General features: G+C 55.9%; 1 protein-coding gene across 1 annotated transcript; it reads right to left on the reverse strand.

Moving 5' to 3' along the window:
• Nucleotides 1-552: 552 nt before the first annotated feature.
• Nucleotides 553-19,735, reverse strand: LOC136284675 (sarcoplasmic/endoplasmic reticulum calcium ATPase 1-like). Its single transcript, XM_066175038.1, has 16 exons — nucleotides 19,023-19,735; nucleotides 18,040-18,057; nucleotides 17,588-17,670; nucleotides 15,853-15,957; nucleotides 14,564-14,702; nucleotides 13,645-13,725; nucleotides 12,444-12,529; nucleotides 10,150-10,447; nucleotides 7,033-7,199; nucleotides 6,262-6,350; nucleotides 4,934-5,036; nucleotides 4,728-4,859; nucleotides 3,777-3,902; nucleotides 2,880-3,098; nucleotides 1,655-1,990; nucleotides 553-837 (listed from the first exon to the last, which is right to left on the reverse strand). The coding sequence occupies exons 1-16, from the start codon at nucleotides 19,138-19,140 to the stop codon at nucleotides 613-615; spliced, it is 2,325 nt and encodes a 774-aa protein (XP_066031135.1). The 5' UTR covers nucleotides 19,141-19,735; the 3' UTR covers nucleotides 553-612.
• Nucleotides 19,736-22,522: the final 2,787 nt, after the last annotated feature.

Here is a 22,522-nt window from a genome sequence, read left to right on the forward strand (position 1 = left end):
GGACTGGGGTAAACTGGGATAAACTGGGAGGGGACTGGGGGGGACTGGGAGGGACTGGGAGGAAACTGGGGGGGAACTGGAAGGAAACTGGGGAGGACTGGGATAAACTGGGAGGGACTGGGAGTGGATTAGAATGGACTGGGGGAAACTGGGATGGGACTAGGACAAACTGGGATGGACTGGGAGGGGACTGGGAGGGAGTGGGGTAAACTGGGAGTGGCGGGGAGCATGGGGTCAGGGACTGGGGGGGACTGGGACAAACTGGGACAAACTGGGACAAACTGGGATGGACTGAGGCAGGATTGGGATGGAACTGGGATGGACTGGGAGGGGATTGGGATGGACTGGGACAAACTGGGATGGACTGGGACAAACTGGGGCAGGATTGAGATGGAACTGGGACGTTACTGGGACAAACCGGGATGTTACTGGGACAAACTGGGACAAACTGGGATGAACCCATGGCTGGACCGGGCCGAAATCCGCTGAGGACCCACAAACGTCCCCGAGCTCTCCGAACTGGTCCCAAACCGGTCCCAGACTGGTGCGAACCGGTGTGAACTGGTGTGAACTGGTGTGAACTGGTGTGAACCACCGGTGCCAGCTGGGCGCTCACCAGACGACCTCGCCCACGTTGGAGGAGATGAGGTAACGGATGAACTGCTTCATGTTGTTGTAGATGGCCCGGCCCTCCTCCACGGCCGCCACGATGGTGGAGAAGTTGTCGTCGGCCAGGACCATCTCCGAGGCCGTCTTGGCCACGGCCGTGCCCGAGCCCATGGCGATGCCGATCTCCGCCTTCTTCAGCGCCGGCGCGTCGTTGACGCCGTCGCCGGTCTGGGGGAGGGGGGGGGACAGCGAGAAACGGGGCGGGGTTGGTGGTGGGACCCCGAAAACCACGTGGGAACATCAAAAATGGTGTTGGGTTGGTGGTGGGACCCCGAAAACCACGTTGGGTGCGTGAGGAACATCAAAAACGGGGTCGGGTTGGTGGTGGAACCTCAAAAACCACGTGGGAGCATCAAAAATGGCGTTGAGTTGGTGGTGGGACCTCAAAAACTACGTTGGAACATCGAAAATGGCGTCCGGCTGGTGGTGGGACCCCGAAAACCACGTTGGGTGCGTGAGGAACATCAAAAATGGGGTCGGGTTGGTGGTGGGGCCCCGAAAACCACGTGGGAACGTCAAAAATGGCGTTGGGTTGGTGGTGGGACCCCAAAATCTACGTTGAGTTTGTGAGGAACATCAAAAATGGGGTCGGGTTGGTGGTGGGACCTCAAAAACCACGTGGGAGCATCAAAAATGGCGTTGGGTTGGTGGTGGGACCCCAAAAACCACGTTGGGTTCATGAGGAACATCTAAAATGGGGTCAAGTTGGTGGTGGGACCTCAAAAACCACGTGGGAGCATCAAAAATGGCGTCGGGTTGGTGGTGGGACCCCGAAAACCACGTTGGGCTCTGACCCCAAACCCCCACAAACCGCCCGTGGTGGACCCCCAACACCAGCTCAGTTTGGACAGCCAACACCCCATAACTCCATGGCGGACCCCCAAAATGACGTCCACCAAGAACTTCCGGCCTCAGACCCCCATAACTCCATGGTGGACCCCCGAAACGACGTCCCCCGAGAAGTCCTCCTCCTCCTCCTCCTCACCATGGCGGTGATCTCGTCGAAGGACTGCAGGAACTCGACGATCTTGGACTTGTGGGTGGGCTCGACGCGGGCGAAGCAGCAGGCGCGGCGGCAGGCCTCGCGCTGCTCCGACAGCGGCAGGTCGTCGAACTCGCGGCCGGTGTAGGCGCGGCCGGTCACCTCCTCGTCCTCGCCGAAGATGCCGATGCGGCGGCAGATGGCGATGGCCGTGCCCTTGTTGTCGCCCGTGATCATGATGACGCGGATGCCGGCGTCGCGGCACAGCCGGATGGAGCCCATCACCTCCTTGCGGGGAGGGTCCAGCATGCCCACGCAGCCCACGAAGGTCAGGTCGGTCTGGGGAGAGGAAGGGGACGCGGAGGTCGGGGAGGGGGAGGAGCCGAAAGGAAAGGGAGGGTTGGAGGAGGAGGAGCACCAAAAAAAAAAAAAAAAATGGAGGTTTGGAGGTCATGGAGGACCAAAAAAAACTCCAAAAAAAGGGAATTTTGGAGAAGGAGGAACACAAGAAAAAATGGAGGTTTGGAGGTGATGGAGGACCAAAAAAAACCCCCAAAAAAGTGAATTTTGGAGGTCATGGAGGAAGAGGAACCCAAAAATTTATTTGAGTTTTGGAGATCCCACCACCCAAACCGAGGTCCCACCACCCCAAACCTGACCAAGTCTGAGGTCCCACCACCCAAACATGACCAAACCCGAGGTCCCGTCACCCCAAACCTTCTCCCACCACCCCAACCGAGGTCCCACCACCCAAACCCGAGGTCCCACCCCCCCAAACCTTCTCCCACCACCCCAACTGAGGCCCCACCACCCAAACTGAGGTCCCACCACCCAAACCTGACCAAACCCCAGGTCCCACCACCCCAAACCTTCTCCCACCACCCCAAACCGAGGTCCCACCACCCCAAACCTTCTCCCACCACCCAAAACAAGGTCCCACCACCCAAACCGAGGTCCCACCACCCCAAATCTGACCAAACCCCAGGTCCCACCACCCCAAACCTTCTCCCACCACCCCAACCGAGGTCCCACCACCCCAAACCTTCTCCCACCACCCAAACCGAGGTCCCATCACCCCAAACCTTCTCCTACTACCCAAACCCATGGTCCCACCACCCAAAACAAGGTCCCACCACCCAAACCTGACCAAACCCGAGGTCCCACCACCCAAACCGAGGTCCCACCACCCCAACCCCCAGCCCGGGCCCACCCGGGGCGCGCCGCCCACCTCGTACTCGGCGAACTTGGAGGAGTCCTCGAGGGCCATCTCCTCCTTCTTGGGGGGCGTGTCGCGGGTGGCCAGGGCCAGGCAGCGCAGGGTGTCCCTGCCCGTGCCCCACTCCTTGATGACGCTCTGGATCTTCTCCTTGACGGCCGGCGTCAGCGGCACCCGCGCGGTGCCCACGCGGACGTAGCTGCAGCGGTCGATGACGCCCTCGGGGGCACCCTGGGGTCGTGGGACGTGGTGGGACGCAGGGGTGAGAGGGGGTCGGGGTGGTCGTGGGGTGGTGGGGCCCGGGGTTGAGAAGGTCTGAGGAGGTTTGGAGGCGGTGGGACGTGGACACGGGGTGGTGGGACACGAGTTTGAGAAGGTTTGGGGTGGTGGGACGTGGACACGGGGTGGTGGGAACAGAGTTTGAGAAGGTTTGGGGTGGTGGGACACGAGTTTGAGAAGGTTTGGGGTGGTGGGACATGAATTTGAGAAGGTTTGGGGTGGTGGGACCTGGTCACGGGGTGGTGGGACATGAATTTGAGAAGGTTTGGGGTGGTGGGACGTGGACACGGGGTGGTGGGAACAGAGTTTGAGAAGGTTTGGGGTGGTGGGACACGAGTTTGAGAAGGTTCGGGGTGGTGGGACATGAGTTTGAGAAGGTTTGGGGTGGTGGGACGTGGACATGGGGTGGTGGGAACAGAGTTTGAGAAGGTTTGGGGTGGTGGGACACGATTTTGAGAAGGTTTGGAGTGGTGGGACGTGGACACGGGATGGTGGGAACAGAGTTTGAGAAGGTTTGGGGTGGTGGGACGTGGTCACGGGGCGGTGGGACGCAGACGACATCACCCAGGTGACCCAGGTGACCCCCAGGTGACCCCCAGGTGACCCCCAGGTGACCCCCAGGTGACCCACCTTGACGAACATCTTGTTGCCCACGGCGGCGCGCGAGGCCTTGGCCGGGGAGCAGAAAACCGACATGGACTTCCGGTCCCGGGAGAACTCCAGCGTGAACTCCTTCTTCATCAGCTGCTTGATCACCTGCCGACAGGTGGGACAGGTGAGGGACAGGTGGGACAGGTGGGGCAGGTGGGACAGGTGGGACAGGTGAGGGACAGGTGAGGGACAGGTGAGGGACAGGTGAGGGACAGGTGGGACAGGTGGGACAGGTGGGACAGGTGGGACAGGTGGGACAGGTGGGACAGGTGAGGGACAGGTGGGACAGGTGGGACAGGTGAGGGACAGGTGAGGGACAGGTGAGGGACAGGTGAGGGACAGGTGAGGGACAGGTGGGACAGGTGAGGGACAGGTGGGACAGGTGGGACAGGTGGGACAGGTGGGACAGGTGGGACAGGTGGGACAGGTGAGGGACAGGTGAGGGACAGGTGGGACAGGTGGGGCAGGGCAGGTGGGACATGGGTGGGACAGGGACAGGTGGGACAGGGGACACCAGGAACAGGCGACACAGGTGACCCAGAAGGTGACCCAGGAGGTGACCCAGGTGGTGGCCCAGGTGACACAGGAGGTGACCCAGGTGGTGGCCCAGGTGACACAGGAGGTGGCCCAGGTGACACAGAAGGTGACCCAGGTGGTGGCCCAGGTGACACAGGTGACCCAGGAGGTGGCCCAGGTGACACAGGTGACACAGGTGACACAGAAGGTGACGCAGGTGGCGGCCCAGGTGACCCAGGAGGTGGCCCAGGTGACCCAGGAGGTGGCCCAGGTGACCCAGGTGGTGGCCCAGGTGACACAGGTGACACAGGTGACCCAGGTGACCCAGGTGGTGGCCCAGGTGACCCAGGTGGTGGCCCAGGTGACACAGAAGGTGACCCAGGAGGTGGCCCAGGCGGCCCAGGTGACACTCACGGCGTTGCAGGCGTTGGCCCGCTCCACCTTGCTCAGGTTCCTGACGTCGGTGTTGAAGACGTTCATCTTCTCCACCAGGCAGGTCAGCGCCGTCTCGGTGGCCTCGCCCACCTTCTCGTAGACGCCCTTGGCCTGCGGGGACGCCGCGGGGTCACCTGGGGGACACGGCGGCCGCAGGTGACGGGGGCGGGGCCGGGCGCGCTCACCTCGTTGTAGTCCAGCGAGGAGTCGTTGCAGAGGGCGCAGATGGTGGCCAGCTCCACCAGGCCGTCGTACTGGCCGGCCTTGACCGGACGGTCCTGCCTCAGCCTGGGGACATCGGGGGACGTCGGGGTCATTGGGGTCATTGGGGTCATTGGGGTCATTGGGGACATTGGGGTCATTGGGGTCACGGGGACATTGGGGACACTGTGGAGCAGATGGTGGCCAGCTCCACCAGGCCGTCGTACTGGCCGGCCTTGACCGGACGGTCCTGCCTCAGCCTGAGGACATCGGGGGGCGTCGGGGTCATTGGGGTCATGGGGACGTCCGGGGGTCATTGGGGTCATTGGGGTCACGGGGACATTGGGGTCAGGAGGAGATCAGCTGGACACGGGGGTCACTGGGGTCATGGGGACGTCGGGGTCACCGGGGTCATGGGGACATCAGGAGGACATTGGGGTCATTGGGGTCATGGGGACATTGGGGTCAGGAGGAGATCAGCTGGACACTGGGGTCACCGGGGTCATGAGGACGTCAGGGTCACCGGGGTCATGGGGACATTGGGGTCATTGGGGTCATGGGGACATTGGGGTCAGGGGGACGTTGGGGTCAGGAGGAGATCAGGGTGGACATCGGGGTCACTGGGGTCATGGGGATGTCAGGGGGATATTGGGGTCATGGGGTCATTGGGGTCATTGGGGTCATGGGGACATTGGGGTCAGGGGGACATTGTGGTCAGGAGGAGATCAGCTGGACACTGGGGTCACCGGGGTCATGGGGACGTCAGGGTCACCGGGGTCATGGGGACATCGGGGTCACCGGGGTCATGGGGACATCGGGGTCACCGGGGTCATGGGGACGTCGGGGTCACCGGGGTCATGGGGACATTGAGGTCACCGGGGTCATGGGGACATCGGGGTCACCGGGGTCATGGGGACGTCGGGGTCACAGGGTCATGGGGACATCGGGGTCACCGGGGTCATGGGGACGTCGGGGTCACCGGGGTCATGGGGACATCGGGGTCACGGGGTCATGGGGACATCGGGGTCACGGGGTCATGGGGACACTGGGGTCACCGGGGTCATGGGGACATTGAGGTCACCGGGGTCATGGGGACGTCGGGGTCACAGGGTCATGGGGACATCGGGGTCACCGGGGTCATGGGGACGTCGGGGTCACCGGGGTCATGGGGACATCGGGGTCACGGGGTCATGGGGACATCGGGGGCCACCGAGGTGCACACTTGGACATCGGGGCCGGGAGGACATCGGGGACACTGGGGTCCAAGGCGACCCCAGGTGACACCTGGGGGGGGACAGCGGGTGACACTCACACTTCTCCCTCGGGGGCGTAGGTGGAGCCGGTGATGGAGAACTCGTTGAGGGCGCAGACGTCGCCCTCGACCTTGTCCATGATGAACATCTGGGGACAACCGGCGACGTTCGGGGGACGGCCCCGGCAGGAGTTTCGGGGCTCCCGGCGGAGATTTCGGGGCTCCCCGCGGGGGAAAACTCCGAGGTTCCCAGGAGAACTCCGGGACGTTCCGGCGGGGGTTTTTCGGGGCTCCCCCACCGAGAAGTTTTGGGCGTCCCGAAAGGGAAATTTCGGGCTCTCCGCCAAAAAAATCCGGGGGGGTTGTTGGTTTGGGTGGGGGGGGGATTTTTTTTTTTTTTTTTTTTATGGAAAACCTGGAGGTTCTCACGGGAATTTCGGGAATTCGGTCCAAAACTTCCGTTTTCCCCTCGGAGATTTCAAAGGCTCTCGCGGGAATTTTTGCGTGGGAACTTCCGGGTCGGTTTTTTTTTTTTCTTTTTTTTCCCCACGGAAAATTTTGGGCCCCTCCCCTCCCCCTCCCCCTCCCCCCCCGCGGGAATCCTGAATTCCTCATGGGAATCTCGACCTTCCCGACGGAAAACTTCCAGCCCCCCGCGGGAATTTTTTGCTCTCCCCGCGGAAACTTCGCCTCCCCACCACGGAAAAAAAAAAAAAAAACCACAAATAAATTTTTTTGGGGTTTTTTTCCTCGCGGAAATTTTGGGTTCTCGGCGGAAAAACCTGGAATTCCGGGAATTTTTTTTCCCCCCGCTCGGAGGGGAGGCCCCACCTTGCAGACGGACATCTGGTTGGTGGTCAGCGTGCCGGTCTTGTCGGAGCAGATGACCGAGGTGCAGCCCAGCGTCTCCACCGAGGGCAGGCTGCGGACGATGGCGTTCTTCTTGGCCATGCGCCGCGTGCCCAGCGCCAGGCACGTGGTGATGACGGCCGGCAGCCCTGCGGGGTCACCGCGGGGGTCAGCCAGGGGTCAGCCAGGGGTCACCGGGGTCACCGCGGGGGTCAGCGGTCACCGGGGTCACTGGGGTCACCATGGTCGTCAGTGGTCATTGGTCAGGTCACTGGGGTCACCGGGCTCACCCAGGGGTCACCGGGGTCACCGGGGTGATTGTTGGTCATCGGTCAGGTCACCGGGGTCACCGCGGTGGTCAGCGGCCGTCGGTCAGGTCACTTGGGTCACCGGGGTCACCCAGGGGTCACCCAGGGGTCACCAGGGTCACCGCGGTGGTCAGCGGTCATTGGTCAGGTCACCGGGGTCACCGCGGGGGTCAGTGGCCGTCGGTCAGGTCACTGGGGTCACCGGGGTCACCCAGGGGTCACCCAGGGGTCACCGGGGTCACCGCGGTGGTCAGCGGTCGTCGGTCAGGTCACTGGGGTCACCGGGGTCACCCAGGGGTCACCGGGGTCACCGCGGGGGGCAGCGGTCACCACGGTCACCGGGGTGATTGTTGGTCATTGGTCAGGTCACCGGGGTCACCCAGGGGTCACCCAGGGGTCACCCGGGGGCACCGCGGGGGGCAGCGGTCACCGGGGTCACTGGGGTCACTGCGGTGGTCAGCGGTCACCAGGGTCACCGGGGTGATTGTTGGTCATTGGTCAGGTCACTGGGGTCACCGGGGTCACCGCGGTGGTCAGTGGCCATCGGTCAGGTCACTGGGGTCATCGGGGTCACCCAGGGGTCACCCAGGGGTCACCGGGGTCACCGCGGTGGTCAGCGGTCATCAGTCAGGTCACCGGGGTCATCGGGGTCACCCAGGGGTCACCCAGGGGTCACCCAAGGGTCACCGCGGGGGTCAGCGGTCACCGGGGTCACCGGGGTGATTGTTGGTCATCGGTCAGGTCACCGGGGTCACCCAGGGGTCACCGGGGGTCACCCAGGGGTCACCGCGGGGGTCAGCGGTCACCGGGGTCACCCAGGGGTCACCGTGGGGGTCAGCAGTCACCGGGGTCACCAGGGTGATTGTTGGTCATCGGTCAGGTCACCGGGGGCACCGCGGGGGTCAGCGGTCACCGGGGTCACTGGGGTCACTGCGGTGGTCAGCGGCCGTCGGTCAGGTCGCTGGGGTCACCGTGGTGGTCAGCGGTCATCGGTCAGGTTGCTGGGGTCACCGGGGTCACCCAGGGGTCAATGGGGTCACCGCGGGGGGCAGCGGTCACCGGGCTCACCCAGGGGTCACCGGGGGCACCACGGGGGTCAGTGGTCACTGGGGTCACCGGGGTGATTGTTGGTCATTGGTCAGGTCACTGGGGTCACCGTGGGGGTCAGCGGTCATCAGTCAGGTCACTGGGGTCACTGTGGTGGTCAGCGGCCGTCGGTCAGGTCACTTGGGTCACCAGGGTCACCCAGGGGTCACCCAGGGGTCACCGGGGTCACCGCGGTGGTCAGCGGTCGTCGGTCAGGTCACTGGGGTCACCGGGGTAACCCAGGGGTCACCCAGGGGTCACCCAGGGGTCACCGCGGGGGTCAGTGGTCACCAGGGTCACCGGGGTGATTGTTGGTCATCAGTCAGGTCACTGGGGTCACCGGGGTCACCGCGGTGGTCAGCGGTCATCAGTCAGGTCACCGGGGTCACCGGGGTCATCATTGGTCAATGGTCAGGTCACCGGGGTCACTGGGGTCACCGGGGTCGTCATTGGTCAATGGTCAGGTCACTGGGGTCACCAGGGTGACCGCGGTGGTCAGCGGTCATCAGTCAGGTCACCGGGGTCACGGGGGTCACCGGGGTCACCGGGGTGGTCAGTGGTCATCGTTCAGGTCAGGTCAACCACCAAGGATCCATAAATGACCACGAACCTTCTCCTAGACCCCTTCGAGACCCCAAAACTGACCACGGATGACCCCCAAGACCCCAGGAATGACCACCAACGGTCCATGGATGACCACAAATGGTCCATGGATGACCACAAAGGGTCCATGGATGACCACCAACGGTCCATAAATGACCACAGATGACCTCCAAGACCTCATGAATGACCACCAACGGTCCATGGATGACCCCAAACCATCTCCAAGACTCCATGAATGACCACCAACGGTCCATGGATGACCCCGGATGACCTCCAAGACCTCACAGATGACCACGGATGACCTCCAAGACCCCAGGAACGACCACAAAGGGTCCATGGATGACCACGGATGACCCCCAAGACCCGAGGAATGACCACCAACCGTCCATAAATGACCACGGATGACCTCCAAGACCCCATAACTGACCACCAACGGTCCATGGATGACCCCAAACCATCTCCAAGACCCCATGAATGACCACCAACGGTCCATGGATGACCATGGATCATCTCCAAGACCCCACAGATGACCACGGATGACCCCCAAGACCCCAAGAATGACCACCAACCATCCATAAATGACCACAGATGACCTCCAAGACCTCATGAATGACCACCAATGGTCCATGGATGACCACGGATGACCTCCAAGACCCCAAGAATGACCACCAATGGTCCATAAATGACCACAGATGACCTCCAAGACCTCATGAATGACCACCAATGGTCCATAGATGACCACGGATGACCTCCAAGACCCCACAGATGACCACGGATGACCTCCAAGACCCCAAGAATGACCACCAACAGTCCATGGATGACCCCAAACCATCTCCAAGACCCCAGGAATGACCACAAAGGGTCCATGGATGACCACGGATGACCTCCAAGACCCCACAGATGACCACGGATGACCTCCAAGACCCCAAGAATGACCACCAACCATCCATAAATGACCACAGATGACCTCCAAGACCTCATGAATGACCACCAATGGTCCATGGATGACCACGGATCATCTCCAAGACCCCACAGATGACCACGGAGAGTCCACCAACCCCCCCCAAACCTCCTCCATCCCCCCACCCCACCCCCCACGGACCTTCAGGGATGGCGGCCACGGCCAGGGCGACGGCGATCTTGAAGTAGTAGATGGCGCCGCGGATCCAGGAGCCGCCGTGCACGGGGTCGTTGAAGTGGCCGATGTTGATGGCCCAGACGGCGACGCAGATGAGCGAGATGACCTTGGAGAGCTGCTCGCCGAACTCGTCCAGCTTCTGCTGCAGCGGCGTCTTGTCCTGCTCCGTGGCCGCCATCTCGTCCCGGATCTTGCCGATCTCCGTGTTGACGCCCGTGGCCACCACGATGCCCACGGCCTTGCCCGCACCGATGTTCGTGCCCTTGCGTTTGGGGGGAAAAACGGGAATTTTGGCGGGGGGGGGGTGGGAAGTCGGAAATTTGAGGTTCTTCGGAGGAGGAATGGAGGAGTTTGACCCAAAAAAATTTGGGGATTTTAGACCCAAATTCGGGCGTTTCCCCCCAAAATTTGGGGTTTTTTTCAGACCCAAATTCAGGCGTTTCCCCCCAAAATTTGGGGTTTTTTCAGACCCAAATTCGGGCGTTTCCCCCCAAAATTTGGGGTTTTTCAGACCCAAATTCAGGCGTTTCCCCCCAAAATTTGGGGGTTTTTTCAGACCCAAATTCAGGCGTTTCCCCCCAAAATTTGGGTTTTTTTCAGACCCAAATTCAGGCGTTTCCCCCCAAAATTTGGGGTTTTTCAGACCCAAATTCAGGCGTTTCCCCCCAAAATTTGGGGTTTTTTCAGACCCAAATTCGGGCGTTTCCCCCCAAAATTTGGGGATTTTAGACCCAAATTCAGGCGTTTCCCCCCAAAATTTGGGGTTTTTTCAGACCCAAATTCAGGCGTTTCCCCCCAAAATTTGGGGTTTTTTGACCCAAATTCAGGCGTTTCCCCCCAAAATTTGGGGTTTTTCAGACCCAAATTCGGGCGTTTCCCCCCAAAATTTGGGGTTTTTTTCAGACCCAAATTCAGGCGTTTCCCCCCAAAATTTGGGGTTTTTTTCAGACCCAAATTCGGGCGTTTCCCCCCAAAATTTGGGGTTTTTTCAGACCCAAATTCGGGCGTTTCCCCCCAAAATTTGGGGTTTTTTCAGACCCAAATTCAGGCGTTTCCCCCCAAAATTTGGGGTTTTTTACGACCCAAATTCAGGCGTTTCCCCCCAAAATTTGGGGTTTTTTTCACACCCAAATTCAGGCGTTTCCCCCCAAAATTTGGGGTTTTTCAGACCCAAATTCAGGCGTTTCCCCCCAAAATTTGGGGTTTTTTTCAGACCCAAATTCGGGCGTTTCCCCCCAAAATTTGGGGTTTTTCAGACCCAAATTCAGGCGTTTCCCCCCAAAATTTGGGGTTTTTTTCACACCCAAATTCAGGCGTTTCCCCCCAAAATTTGGGGTTTTTTCAGACCCAAATTCAGGCGTTTCCCCCCAAAATTTGGGGTTTTTTTCAGACCCAAATTCGGGCGTTTCCCCCCAAAATTTGGGGTTTTTTAGACCCAAATTCGGGCGTTTCCCCCCAAAATTTGGGGGTTTTTTCAGACCCAAATTCAGGCGTTTCCCCCCCAAAATTTGGGTTTTTTTCAGACCCAAATTCAGGCGTTTCCCCCCAAAATTTGGGTTTTTTTCAGACCCAAATTCAGGCGTTTCCCCCCAAAATTTGGGTTTTTTTCAGACCCAAATTCAGGCGTTTCCCCCCAAAATTTGGGGATTTTTTCACACCCAAATTCAGGCGTTTCCCCCCAAAATTTGGGGTTTTTTAGACCCAAATTCAGGCGTTTCCCCCCAAAATTTGGGGTTTTTTCAGACCCAAATTCAGGCGTTTCCCCCCAAAATTTGGGGTTTTTTTCAGACCCAAATTCGGGCGTTTCCCCCCAAAATTTGGGGTTTTTTTCAGACCCAAATTCGGGCGTTTCCCCCCAAAATTTGGGGTTTTTTCAGACCCAAATTCGGGCGTTTCCCCCCAAAATTTGGGGTTTTTTCAGACCCAAATTCAGGCGTTTCCCCCCAAAATTTGGGGTTTTTTCAGACCCAAATTCAGGCGTTTCCCCCCAAAATTTGGGTTTTTTTCAGACCCAAATTCGGGCGTTTCCCCCCAAAATTTGGGGTTTTTTTCAGACCCAAATTCGGGCGTTTCCCCCCAAAATTTGGGTTTGTTTTTTTTTTGGAGCTAAACAAGAGTCGTTTGCCCCAAAAAAATGACACAGGTGACAGCGATGACGTCACACGTGTGACACCAACGACCCTGATGACGTCACTCACTGAGGACGGCGCGTCGCGCGCGGATGACGTCACACGGGTGACGGCGATGACGTCACTCACCGAGAAGAGCATGTTCTTCTTGTCCTGGTTGACGGCGCGCGGGTCGGGCACCGGCTCCGTGTGTTTGATCACCGACACCGACTCCCCTGCACCGGTACGGACCAGTCTGAACCGGTGTGGACCAGTACAAACCAGTACAGACCAGTATGAACTAATCAAATCCAATATAAACCAGCACAAACCAGTATGAACTAATCAAATCCAATATAAACCAGTACAAACCAGTATGAACTAATCAAATCCAATATAAACCAGTACAAACCAGTATAAACCAGTATAAACTAATAAAATTCTATAACTAGTATAAACTAATAAAATCCAATATAAACCAGTATAAACCAGTATAAACTAATAAAATCCAATATAAACCAGTATAAACCAGTATGAACTAATAAAATTCAATATAAACCAGTATAAACCAGTATAAACTAATAAAATCCAATATAAACCAGTACAAACCAGTATAAACCAGTATAAACTAATAAAATCCAATATAAACCAGTATAAACCAGTACAGACCGGTGTAAACTAATAGAATTCAATATAAACCAGTACAAACCAGTATGAACTAATAAAATTCAATATAAGCCAGCACAAACCAGTATAAACCAGTATAAACTAATAAAATCCAATATAAACCAGTATAAACCAGTATGAACTAATAAAATCCAATATAAACCAGTATAAACCAGTATGAACTAATAAAATTCTATATAAACCGATACTAACCAGTATAGACCGGTGTAAACTAATAAAATTCAATATAAACCAGTACAAACCAGTATAAACCAGTATAAACTAATAAAATTCAATATAACCAGTATAAACCAGTATAAACCGGTATAAACTAATAAAATTCAATACAAACCAGTACAAACCAGTATAAACTAACCGAATTCAATGTCAACCGGTATAAACCAGTATAAACCACCACAGACCAGTACAAATCAATATAAACCGGTGTAGACCAGTCTGAACCAGTATAAACCAGTATAAACCAATGCAAACCAGTATGAACCAATGCAAACCAGTACAAACCAGTACAAACCAGTATAAATAACCCCCCCCTCCCCTCGAAGCCAAAACTTCCCCTGTTTTTAACCCTTTCACCCCCTCCCCGTCCCCTCCCAGTTCGTCCCAGTTCGTCCCCGTCCCCTCCCAGTTCGTCCCAGTCCCGTCCCAGTCCCGTCCCAGTTCATACCAGTAAGGATGGACTGGTCCACTCTCAGCGTGGTGGATTTGATGGAGATGATGCGGATGTCGGCCGGGACCTTGTCCCCAACTGGGGACACACGGGGGGGAGGGGGGGTCACTGGGGGGGACTGGGGTAAACTGGGAGGGACTGGGAGGGACTGGGAGGGACTGGGAGGGACTGGGAGGGACTGGGAGGGAACTGGGAGGGACTGGGATAAACTGGGAGGGACTGGGAGGGAACTGGGAGGGACTGGGAGGGACTGGGAGAGACTGGGAGGGACTGGGAGGGAACTGGGAGGGACTGGGATAAACTGGGAGGGACTGGGATAAACTGGGAGGGACTGGGAGGGAACTGGGAGGGACTGGGAGAGACTGGGAGGGACTGGGAGGGAACTGGGAGGGACTGGGAGGGACTGGGAGGGACTGGGATAAACTGGGAGGGACTGGGAGGGAACTGGGAGGGACTGGGAGGGACTGGGAGGGAACTGGGAGGGACTGGGAGGGACTGGGATAAACTGGGAGGGACTGGGAGGGAACTGGGAGGGACTGGGAGGGAACTGGGAGGGACTGGGATGGGACTGGGGGCAATGTCCCCAATGCCCCCGTGACCCCGGGGTGACCCCAGAGTGACCCCTGGGTGACCCCTGGGTGACCCCAATACCCCCGTGACCCCTGGGTGACCCCGTGACCCCTGGGTGTTCCTGTGACCCCTGGGTGTCCCCAATGTCCCCGTGACCCCTGGGTGTCCCTGTGACCCCTGGGTGTCCCCAATGTCCCCGTGACCCCTGGGTGTCCCTGTGACCCCTGGGTGACCCCTGGGTGTCCCCGTGACCCCTGGGTGACCCCTGGGTGTCCCCGATGTCCCCGTGACCCCTGGGCGACCCCGGGGTGTCCCCGTGACCCCGGGGTGACCCCGAGGCCCCCACCTGCCACCTCGGCGATGTCCCCGGGCACCAGGTCCCTGGCCTTGATCCTCTGCACGGCTTTGCGGTCGCTCCTGTAGACTTTCCCCATCTCGGGCTCGTACTCCTTGAGCGCCTCGATGGCGTTCTCCGCGTTCCGCTCCTGGGGACACCGACGGGGGACACTGGGGACACCGTGGGGACACCGTGGGGACACCGTGGGGACACTGGGGACAACGGGGGGACATTGGGGACAACGGGGGAACACTGGGGACATTGGAGACAACGGGGACATTGGGGACAGCCTCGATGGCGTTCTCCGCATTCCGCTCCTGGGGACACCGGGGACATTGGGGACACCGTGGGGACACTGGGGACAGTGGGGACAACGGGGGAACATTGGGGACAATGGGGACAACAGGGCGACATTGGGGACATTGGGGACAGTGGGGACAGCCTCGATGGCGTTCTCCGCGTTCCGCTCCTGGGGACACCGACGGGGGACATTGGGGACATTGGGGACACTGGGGACACCGTGGGGACACTGGGGACATCGGGGGGACACTGGGGACAACGGGGACATGGGGACAACGGGGGAACACTGGGGACATTGGAGACAACGGGGACATTGGGGACAGCCTCGATGGCGTTCTCCGCGTTCCGCTCCTGGGGACACCGACGGGGGACATTGGGGACACCGTGGGGACACCGTGGGGACACCGTGGGGACATTGGGGACATTGGGGACACCGTGGGGACACTGGGGACATCGGGGGGACATTGGGGACAACGGGGGAACACTGGGGACATTGGGGACATTGGGGACATTGGGGACACCGTGGGGACATTGGGGACAACGGGGACATTGGGGACAACGGGGGGACAGCCTCGATGGCGTTCTCCGCGTTCCGCTCCTGGGGACACCGTGGGGACATTGGGGACACTGTGGGGACATTGGGGACACTGGGGACAACGGGGGAACATTGGGGACAACGGGGACAACAGGGGGACATTGGGGACAGTGGGGACAGCCTCGATGGCGTTCTCCGCGTTCCGCTCCTGGGGACACCGACGGGGGACATTGGGGACATCGGGGACATCGGGGACAGAGTGGGGACACCGGGGCACGTTGGGGACACGCTGGGGACAACCCGGGGACATCGGGGACAGCCAACGCCCCCAAACGTCCCCGAAATCCCCCAACCCCCCCCCCCAAAGTCCCCGAATGTCCCCAAGTGTCCCCGAATGTCCCCAAAATCCCCCAACCCCCCCCCAAGTCCCCGAACGTCCCCAAGTGTCCCCAAACGTCCCCACCTGCCACACGCCCACCACGGCGTTGGCGATGAGGATGAGGAGGATGACGAAGGGCTCGACGAAGGCCGTGATGGTCTCCTCGCCCTCCTCGAACCAGGCCAGCACCTTGGGGACAGCGGGGACAGCGGTGTCACCCGTGTCCCCTCCCCCTCCCCCCAAAAAAATCCCGAAATTCACGGAAATTCCCCCAAAAAAATCCGCCGGGAATGGGTCAAAATCCGCCCAAAATCGGTCAAAATTGGTCAAAATTGGTCGAAATCCGCCCAAAATCCACCGCCAGGACCCTCCTGGAGCCAGGCCACCACCTTGGGGACAGCGGTGTCACCCGTGTCCCCTCCCCCTCCCCCCAAAAAAATCCCGAAATTCACGGAAATTCCCCCCAAAAAAATCCGCTGGGAATCGGTCAAAAAATTTCTCCAAACCGGTCAAAGTTGGCCCAGAAATCCCCCCCCCCCTCCCAAATTCCCGAATTTCTCCCAAAATCGCCCAAAACTTCCCCACAAAATTCCCAAACTCCCGGATCTTCCCCCCAAATCTCCCCCAGCCGCCCCCGGGGCGTTTTTGGGACGTTTTCGGACGTTTTGGGACGTTTTTGGGACGTTTTTGGGACGTTTTGGGCCAATTTTTGGGACATTTTGGGCCATTTTTGGGGCAATTTTTGGTGCCAATTTTGGGCCATTTTGGGCCAAATTTTGGGGCCATTTTTTGACATTTTGGGCCGATTTTTGGGGCCATTTTTTGACATTTTGGGGCCATTTTGGGGCCATTTTTGGGACCATATTTCGGGCCGTTTTTTGGACATTTTTGGGACCATTTCTTTGGACATTTTTGGGGCAATTTTTGGGATATTTTGGACCATTTTGGTGCCATTTTTGGACAATTTTTGGGCCATTTTGTTGCCATTTTTGGACAATTTTTGGGTCATTGTTGGGACCATATTTTGGGCTGTTTTTGGTGCCATTTTTTGGACAATTTTGGGACCATTTTGGGGCCATTTTGGGGCCAATTTTTGGGGCCGATTTTGAGCCATTTTTTGAACAATTTTGGGTCCTTTTTTGGGACCATTTTTTGACATTTTGGGGCTGTTTTTGGGCAAATTTTGGGCCATTTTTGGGGTCGTTTTTGGGCCATTTTTGGGACAATTTTTGGGCCATTTTTTGGACAATTTTGGGGCCATTTTGGGCCATTTTTGGGATATTTTGGTGACATTTTGGGGCCTTTTTTTGGACAATTTTGGGGCCATTTTGGGCCATTTTTGGGCCATTTTTGGGATATTTTGGTGACATTTTGGGGCCATTTTGGGCCATTTTTGGGCCATTTTTGGGATATTTTGGTGATATTTTGGGGCCTTTTTTTGGACAATTTTGGAGCCGTTTTGGGCCATTTTTGGGCCATTTTTGGGATATTTTGGTGACATTTTGGGGCCATTTTGGGCCATTTTTGGGCCATTTTTGGGATATTTTGGTGATATTTTGGGGCCTTTTTTTGGACAATTTTGGAGCCGTTTTGGGCCATTTTGGGGCCATTTTTGGGATATTTTGGTGACATTTTGGGGCCTTTTTTTGGACAATTTTGGGGCCATTTTGGGCCATTTTTGGGCCATTTTTGGGATATTTTGGTGACATTTTGGGGCCGTTTTTTTGGACAATTTTGGGGCCGTTTTGGGGCCGTTTTTGGGCCGTTTTGGGCCATTTTTGGGGACACTTTGGGGCCCTTTTCTTGAGGGGACACTCACGAAGGAGATGCAGGCCGCCAGGAGCAGGATCCGCACCAGGAGATCCTCGAACTGCTCCACCACCAACTCCCAGATCGACTTCCCTGGTTTTGGGGACAATTCCCGACGCTTTGGGGACAATCCGGGGAATCTGGGGAGCTTTAGGGACGACCTGAGGAATTCTGGGGGAATTCCCGGCTTTTCGGGGCCTTTTTTCTGGGACATTTGGGGACAATTCGGGATTTTCGGGGATTTTTGGGGCGTTTTTGGGAGGGTTCGGCGACGTTTTGGGGACAGTTTGGGACTTTCGGGGATATTTCGGGTGGTTTTTTTGGGGTTTTTTTTGGGATTTTTTGGGACATTCTGGGACATTTCTGGGGACAGGGACCTCCCAGTGTCCAACCCGAGGGGATTTTCCTGGGATTTGGGGACATTTTGGGGACTTTTGGGGACATTTGGGGACTGTCACTCACCTTCCTCAGCCGGCAGCTCTGGGAGGGAGGAGAAGGGACAGGTGAGAGGAGACCCAAAATCCCCCAAAATCCCCCAAAATCCCCCAAAATCCCCCCAAATTCCCCAAAATCCCCCCAAATTCCCCCCAAAATCCCCCAAATTCCCCCCAAAATCCCCCAAAATCCCCCCAAATCCCCCAAAATCCCCCAAAATCCCCCAAAATTCCCCAAAATCCCCCCAATTTCCCCCCAAATCCCCCAAAATTCCCCCAAATCCGCCCCAAAATCTCCCAAAATTCCCCCAAATCCTCCCAAACTTCTCCGAACCGTCCCTGAAATCCCCCGAGTCTCTCCCAGCTCTTCCCAAACCCTCCCAAAATTCCTGAAAATCCCCCGAAAATCCCCCAAATCCCTGAAAATTCCCTAAAACCCCCCAAAATCCCCCCCAAATCCCTGAAAATCCCCAAAAAATCCCCGAAAATCCCCGAAAATTCCCCCAAATCCCCCAAAAATTCCCCCCAAATCTCCGAAAATTTCCCCCAAACCCCCGAAAACGCCCCAAAAACCCCCCTGAAAATCCCCCCAAATCCCCCCCCAAACCCCCCAAATCTTCCCAAATCCCAGAAAAATCCCCGAAAAATCCCCGAAAAATCCCCGAAAATCCCCGAAAATCCCCGAAAATCCCAGAAAAATCCAGAAAATCCCCGAAAAATCCCAGAAAATTCACAAAAATCCCAGAAAATCCCCCAAAATCCCCGAAAATCCCCAGAAAATCCCCGAAAAATCCCCGAAAAATCCCCGAAAAATCCCAGAAAATCCCAGAAAATCCCCGAAAAATCCCAGAAAATTCACAAAAATCCCAGAAAATCCCCGAAAATCCCAGAAAATCCCAGAAAATCCCCGAAAAATCCCCGAAAATCCCCGAAAAATCCCCGAAAAATCCCCGAAAATCCCCGAAAATCCCGGGAAGCGGCGATTTCGCCCGGGTTTCCGCCCGCCCTCACCGTTGGGGCCGTATTTCTCCAGGCTCCTCTTGACCTGCTCGGGGCTCAGCCCGACGCTCTCGGTGACCCCGAAAAAGGCCAAGCACTCCTCGGCCGTCTTGGCGTGGGCGTTCTCCATGCCTGGGGCCGCCGGCCGGAAATGAAATGGGCAGAAAATAAAAGGGGGGGGGAAGAGAAAAAAAAAAAAAAATAAAGTTCCCGGCCCGGAAAAAAAAAGGGGAAAAATCCCCCCCAAAAAAAAAAAAAAAAAAAAAAACCCCAAAAAAATTTAAAAAAAAAACCAAACGAAAATTAAAGAAAAAAAGAGAAAAATTTTAGGAAGAGGGGAAAAAATCCCCACGGAAAAGAATTTATAAAAAAAAGAAAAAAGGGGAAAAAAAAACTAAAAAAAAAAAAGAGCCAAAAAAAAAAAAAAACGGGAATGGAGGGAAATAAACCCCCCTAAAGCTTCCCCCAAAAAATCCCAAAAAAATCTCAAAAAAATCCCAAAAACCCCCAAAAAAATCCCAAAAAAATCCCAAAAATCCCCCAAAAAACCCCCAGATTTTTCCCTCTAGCAGAGCCAAGGCAGCCCCTCAAATAACCCCCCCAAAAACCGGGAAAAAGGGAGGAAAAACCATCGGGAAAGCGACGGGGACAACAGGGAAAAAACAACAACCAAAAACCCCCAAACCGGCCACCTCCCCCCGAGCCCCCCAGGAGCCGGCGGCCGCCCCGAGGCGCTTTGGGGGAGGGGGGAGGAGCGCGGGGGCTTTAAAAAGGGGGGGCGGGACCCCCCCCAATGGCCCCTCCCCCCCTCCCCCACCCCCGGGTGTCCCCTGACCCCCCCCCCCCCCCGCCCCTCCCCCCCACCCCCGGGGTTATTTCGGGCGCTGATGGACGGGAGGGGCTGGGGGGAGGGGGAGGGGAGGGCTGGAAAATCCGGGGGGGGGGGGGGGGAGGGGGGAGGGGGGGAGATGGGAGGAAGGTGGGGAAAAATTTGACAAAAAATGGGGGGAATTTGGTCCGAAAATGGGGAAAAATTGAGAAAAAATGGGGGGAAATTTGGTCCGAAAATGGGGAAAATTTGGTCCGAAAATGGGGAAAATTTGACAAAAAAATGGGGAAAATTTGGTCCGAAAATGGGGAAAATTTGGTCCGAAAATGGGGGAAATTTGACAAAAAAATGGGGAAATTTGGTCCGAAAATGGGGAAAATTTTGACAAAAAATGGGGGAAATTTGGTCCGAAAATGGGGAAAATTTTGACAAAAAATGGGGGAAATTTGGTCCGAAAATGGGGGGAAATTGATGAAAAATGGGGGAAAAAATTGACCAGAAATGGGGGAAAAATTCACCAAAAATGGGGGAAAAATTGATGAAAAATGGGGGAAAAAAAAGGACCAAAAATGGAGGGAAATTTGACCAAAAATGGCGAAAAAATTGATGAAAAATGGGGGAAAAATTGATGAAAAATGGGGGGAAAATTGACCAAATATGGGGGCGAAATTGATGAAAAATGGGGAAAAAAATGATCAAAAATGGCGGGAAAAAAATTGACCAGAAATGGGGAAAAAATTGACAAAAAAGGGGGAAAAAGTTGATCAAAAATAGGGGAAAAATTCACCAAAAATGGGGAAAAATTGATGAAAAATGGGGGAAAATTTGATGAAAAATGGGGGAAAAAATGATCAAAAATGGGGGAAAAATTGACCCAAAATGGGGGAAAATTTGCCCGAAAAATGGGAGAAAAATTCGGGGACAGGAAAGGTAGAAAATTCCGGAAAAATGGAGAGAAAATTGCCGGGAAAATGGTGAAAAGTTCACTCCAAAAATGGTAAAAAAATTCCCCGAAAACGGAGCAAAATTTACCCAAAATTGGAGGAAAATTTCCCCAAAAACTGAGCAAAATTTGCCCAAAAATAGAGCGAAATTTCCCCAAAAATGGAGGAAAATTTGTCCAAAAAAGGACCAAAATTTGCCCAAAATTGGAGCAAGTTTTCCCCCAAAAATGCCCAAATTTCCCCCAAAAACGGAGGAAAATTCCCCCAAAAATGGGGCAAAATTTGCCCAAAAATGGAGCAAAATTTGCCCAAAATTGCAGGAAAATTTCCCCAAAAATGGAGAAAATTTCCCCAAAAATGGAGCAAAATTTCCCCAAAATTGGAGGAAAATTTCCCCAAAATGCCCAAATTACCCCAAAATGCCCAAATTTCCCCAAAATTCCCAAATTTCCCCCAAAAAATCCCCAAATTTCCCCCAAAATGCCCAAATTTCCCCCAAAACGCCCAAATTTCCCCCAAAATCCCCAAATTTCCCCCAAATGCCCGAATTTCCCCCAAAATTTGCCCAAATTTCCCCCCAAAATCCCCAAATTTCCCCCCAAAATCCCCAAATTCCCCCCTAAAATCCCCAAATTTCCCCCAAAATCCCCAAATTTTCCCCAAAATCCCCAAATTTTCCCCAAAATCCCCGAATTTTCCCCAAAAACGCCCGAACTCCTCCCGGAACGCGCCGGAATTCCCGCCGAATTCCCCCCAAATCCCGCCCCTCCCCCCCCTCTCCCAAAGGGGGGTCAAAGGTCAACCTCCGCCCCTCCCCCCACCCGCCCCGCCGTGACCCCAAAAAAAGGGGGCGGGGGTGGGGGGAGGGGCGGTTTTGGGTTCCCGGGTGAAACCGGAGCGGGGGGGGAGGGGCTGGGGGAGGGGCGGGGGGAGGGGCGGGCGGGGTTTGATTGGGATCGGGGTTTTTTGGAATTTTTGGGGAGAATTTGGGGGAATTTGGGGATTTTGGGGGGGAAATTTTTGGGGGGGGGATTTTTGGGGGAATTTTGGGGATTTTTGGGAGATTTTTTGGGGATTTTGGGGGAATTTTGGGGGGATTTTTGGGGAATTTGGGGATTTTTTTGGGGATTTTTCGGGGGATTTTTGGGGAGTTTTGGGGGGCGAATTTTGGGGAATTTGGGGATTTTTGGGGGAAATTTTTGGGGGGGAATTTTTGGGGTTTTTTTTGGATTTTTGGGGGGGATTTTTTGGGGGCATTTTTTTGGTTTTTGGGGATTTTCTGGGGAGGAATTTGGGGGATTTTGGGGGGAAATTTGGGGGATTTTTTTTGGAATTTGGGGGGGGATTTTTTTGGGATTTTTGGGGGGATTTTTTTGGGGGATTTTTTTTGATTTTGGGGATTTTCTGGGGAGGAATTTGGGGGATTATTTGGGATTTGGGGGCGTTTTTCGGGGGAGCGTTTGGGGAATTTTGGGGGGGATTTTTGGGGGTCAAATTTCGGGAGGTTTTGGGGCAATTTGGGGGATTTTGGGGGTTTTTTGGGGGGATTTTCGGGGACGATTTTGGGGGAATTATTCGGGAGATTTTGGGGGGAAATTTCGGGGGGGGGGCGACGAATTTTGGAGGGAATTTTGGGGGGAAAAAAATTTCGGTTTTTTGAAAATTATTTTGGGGCGATTTTGGGTCATTTCAGGAGGGTGGGGGAGGGGCTCGGGGGGGGTGGGGGAGGGGCCCGAGGG

Source organism: Chamaea fasciata, unplaced genomic scaffold, assembly GCF_029207755.1.
Source record: "Chamaea fasciata isolate MVZ Bird 193981 ecotype frontalis unplaced genomic scaffold, bChaFas1.0.hap1 SCAF_1259, whole genome shotgun sequence".
In the NCBI taxonomy this organism is placed as follows: Eukaryota; Metazoa; Chordata; class Aves; order Passeriformes; family Sylviidae; genus Chamaea; species Chamaea fasciata.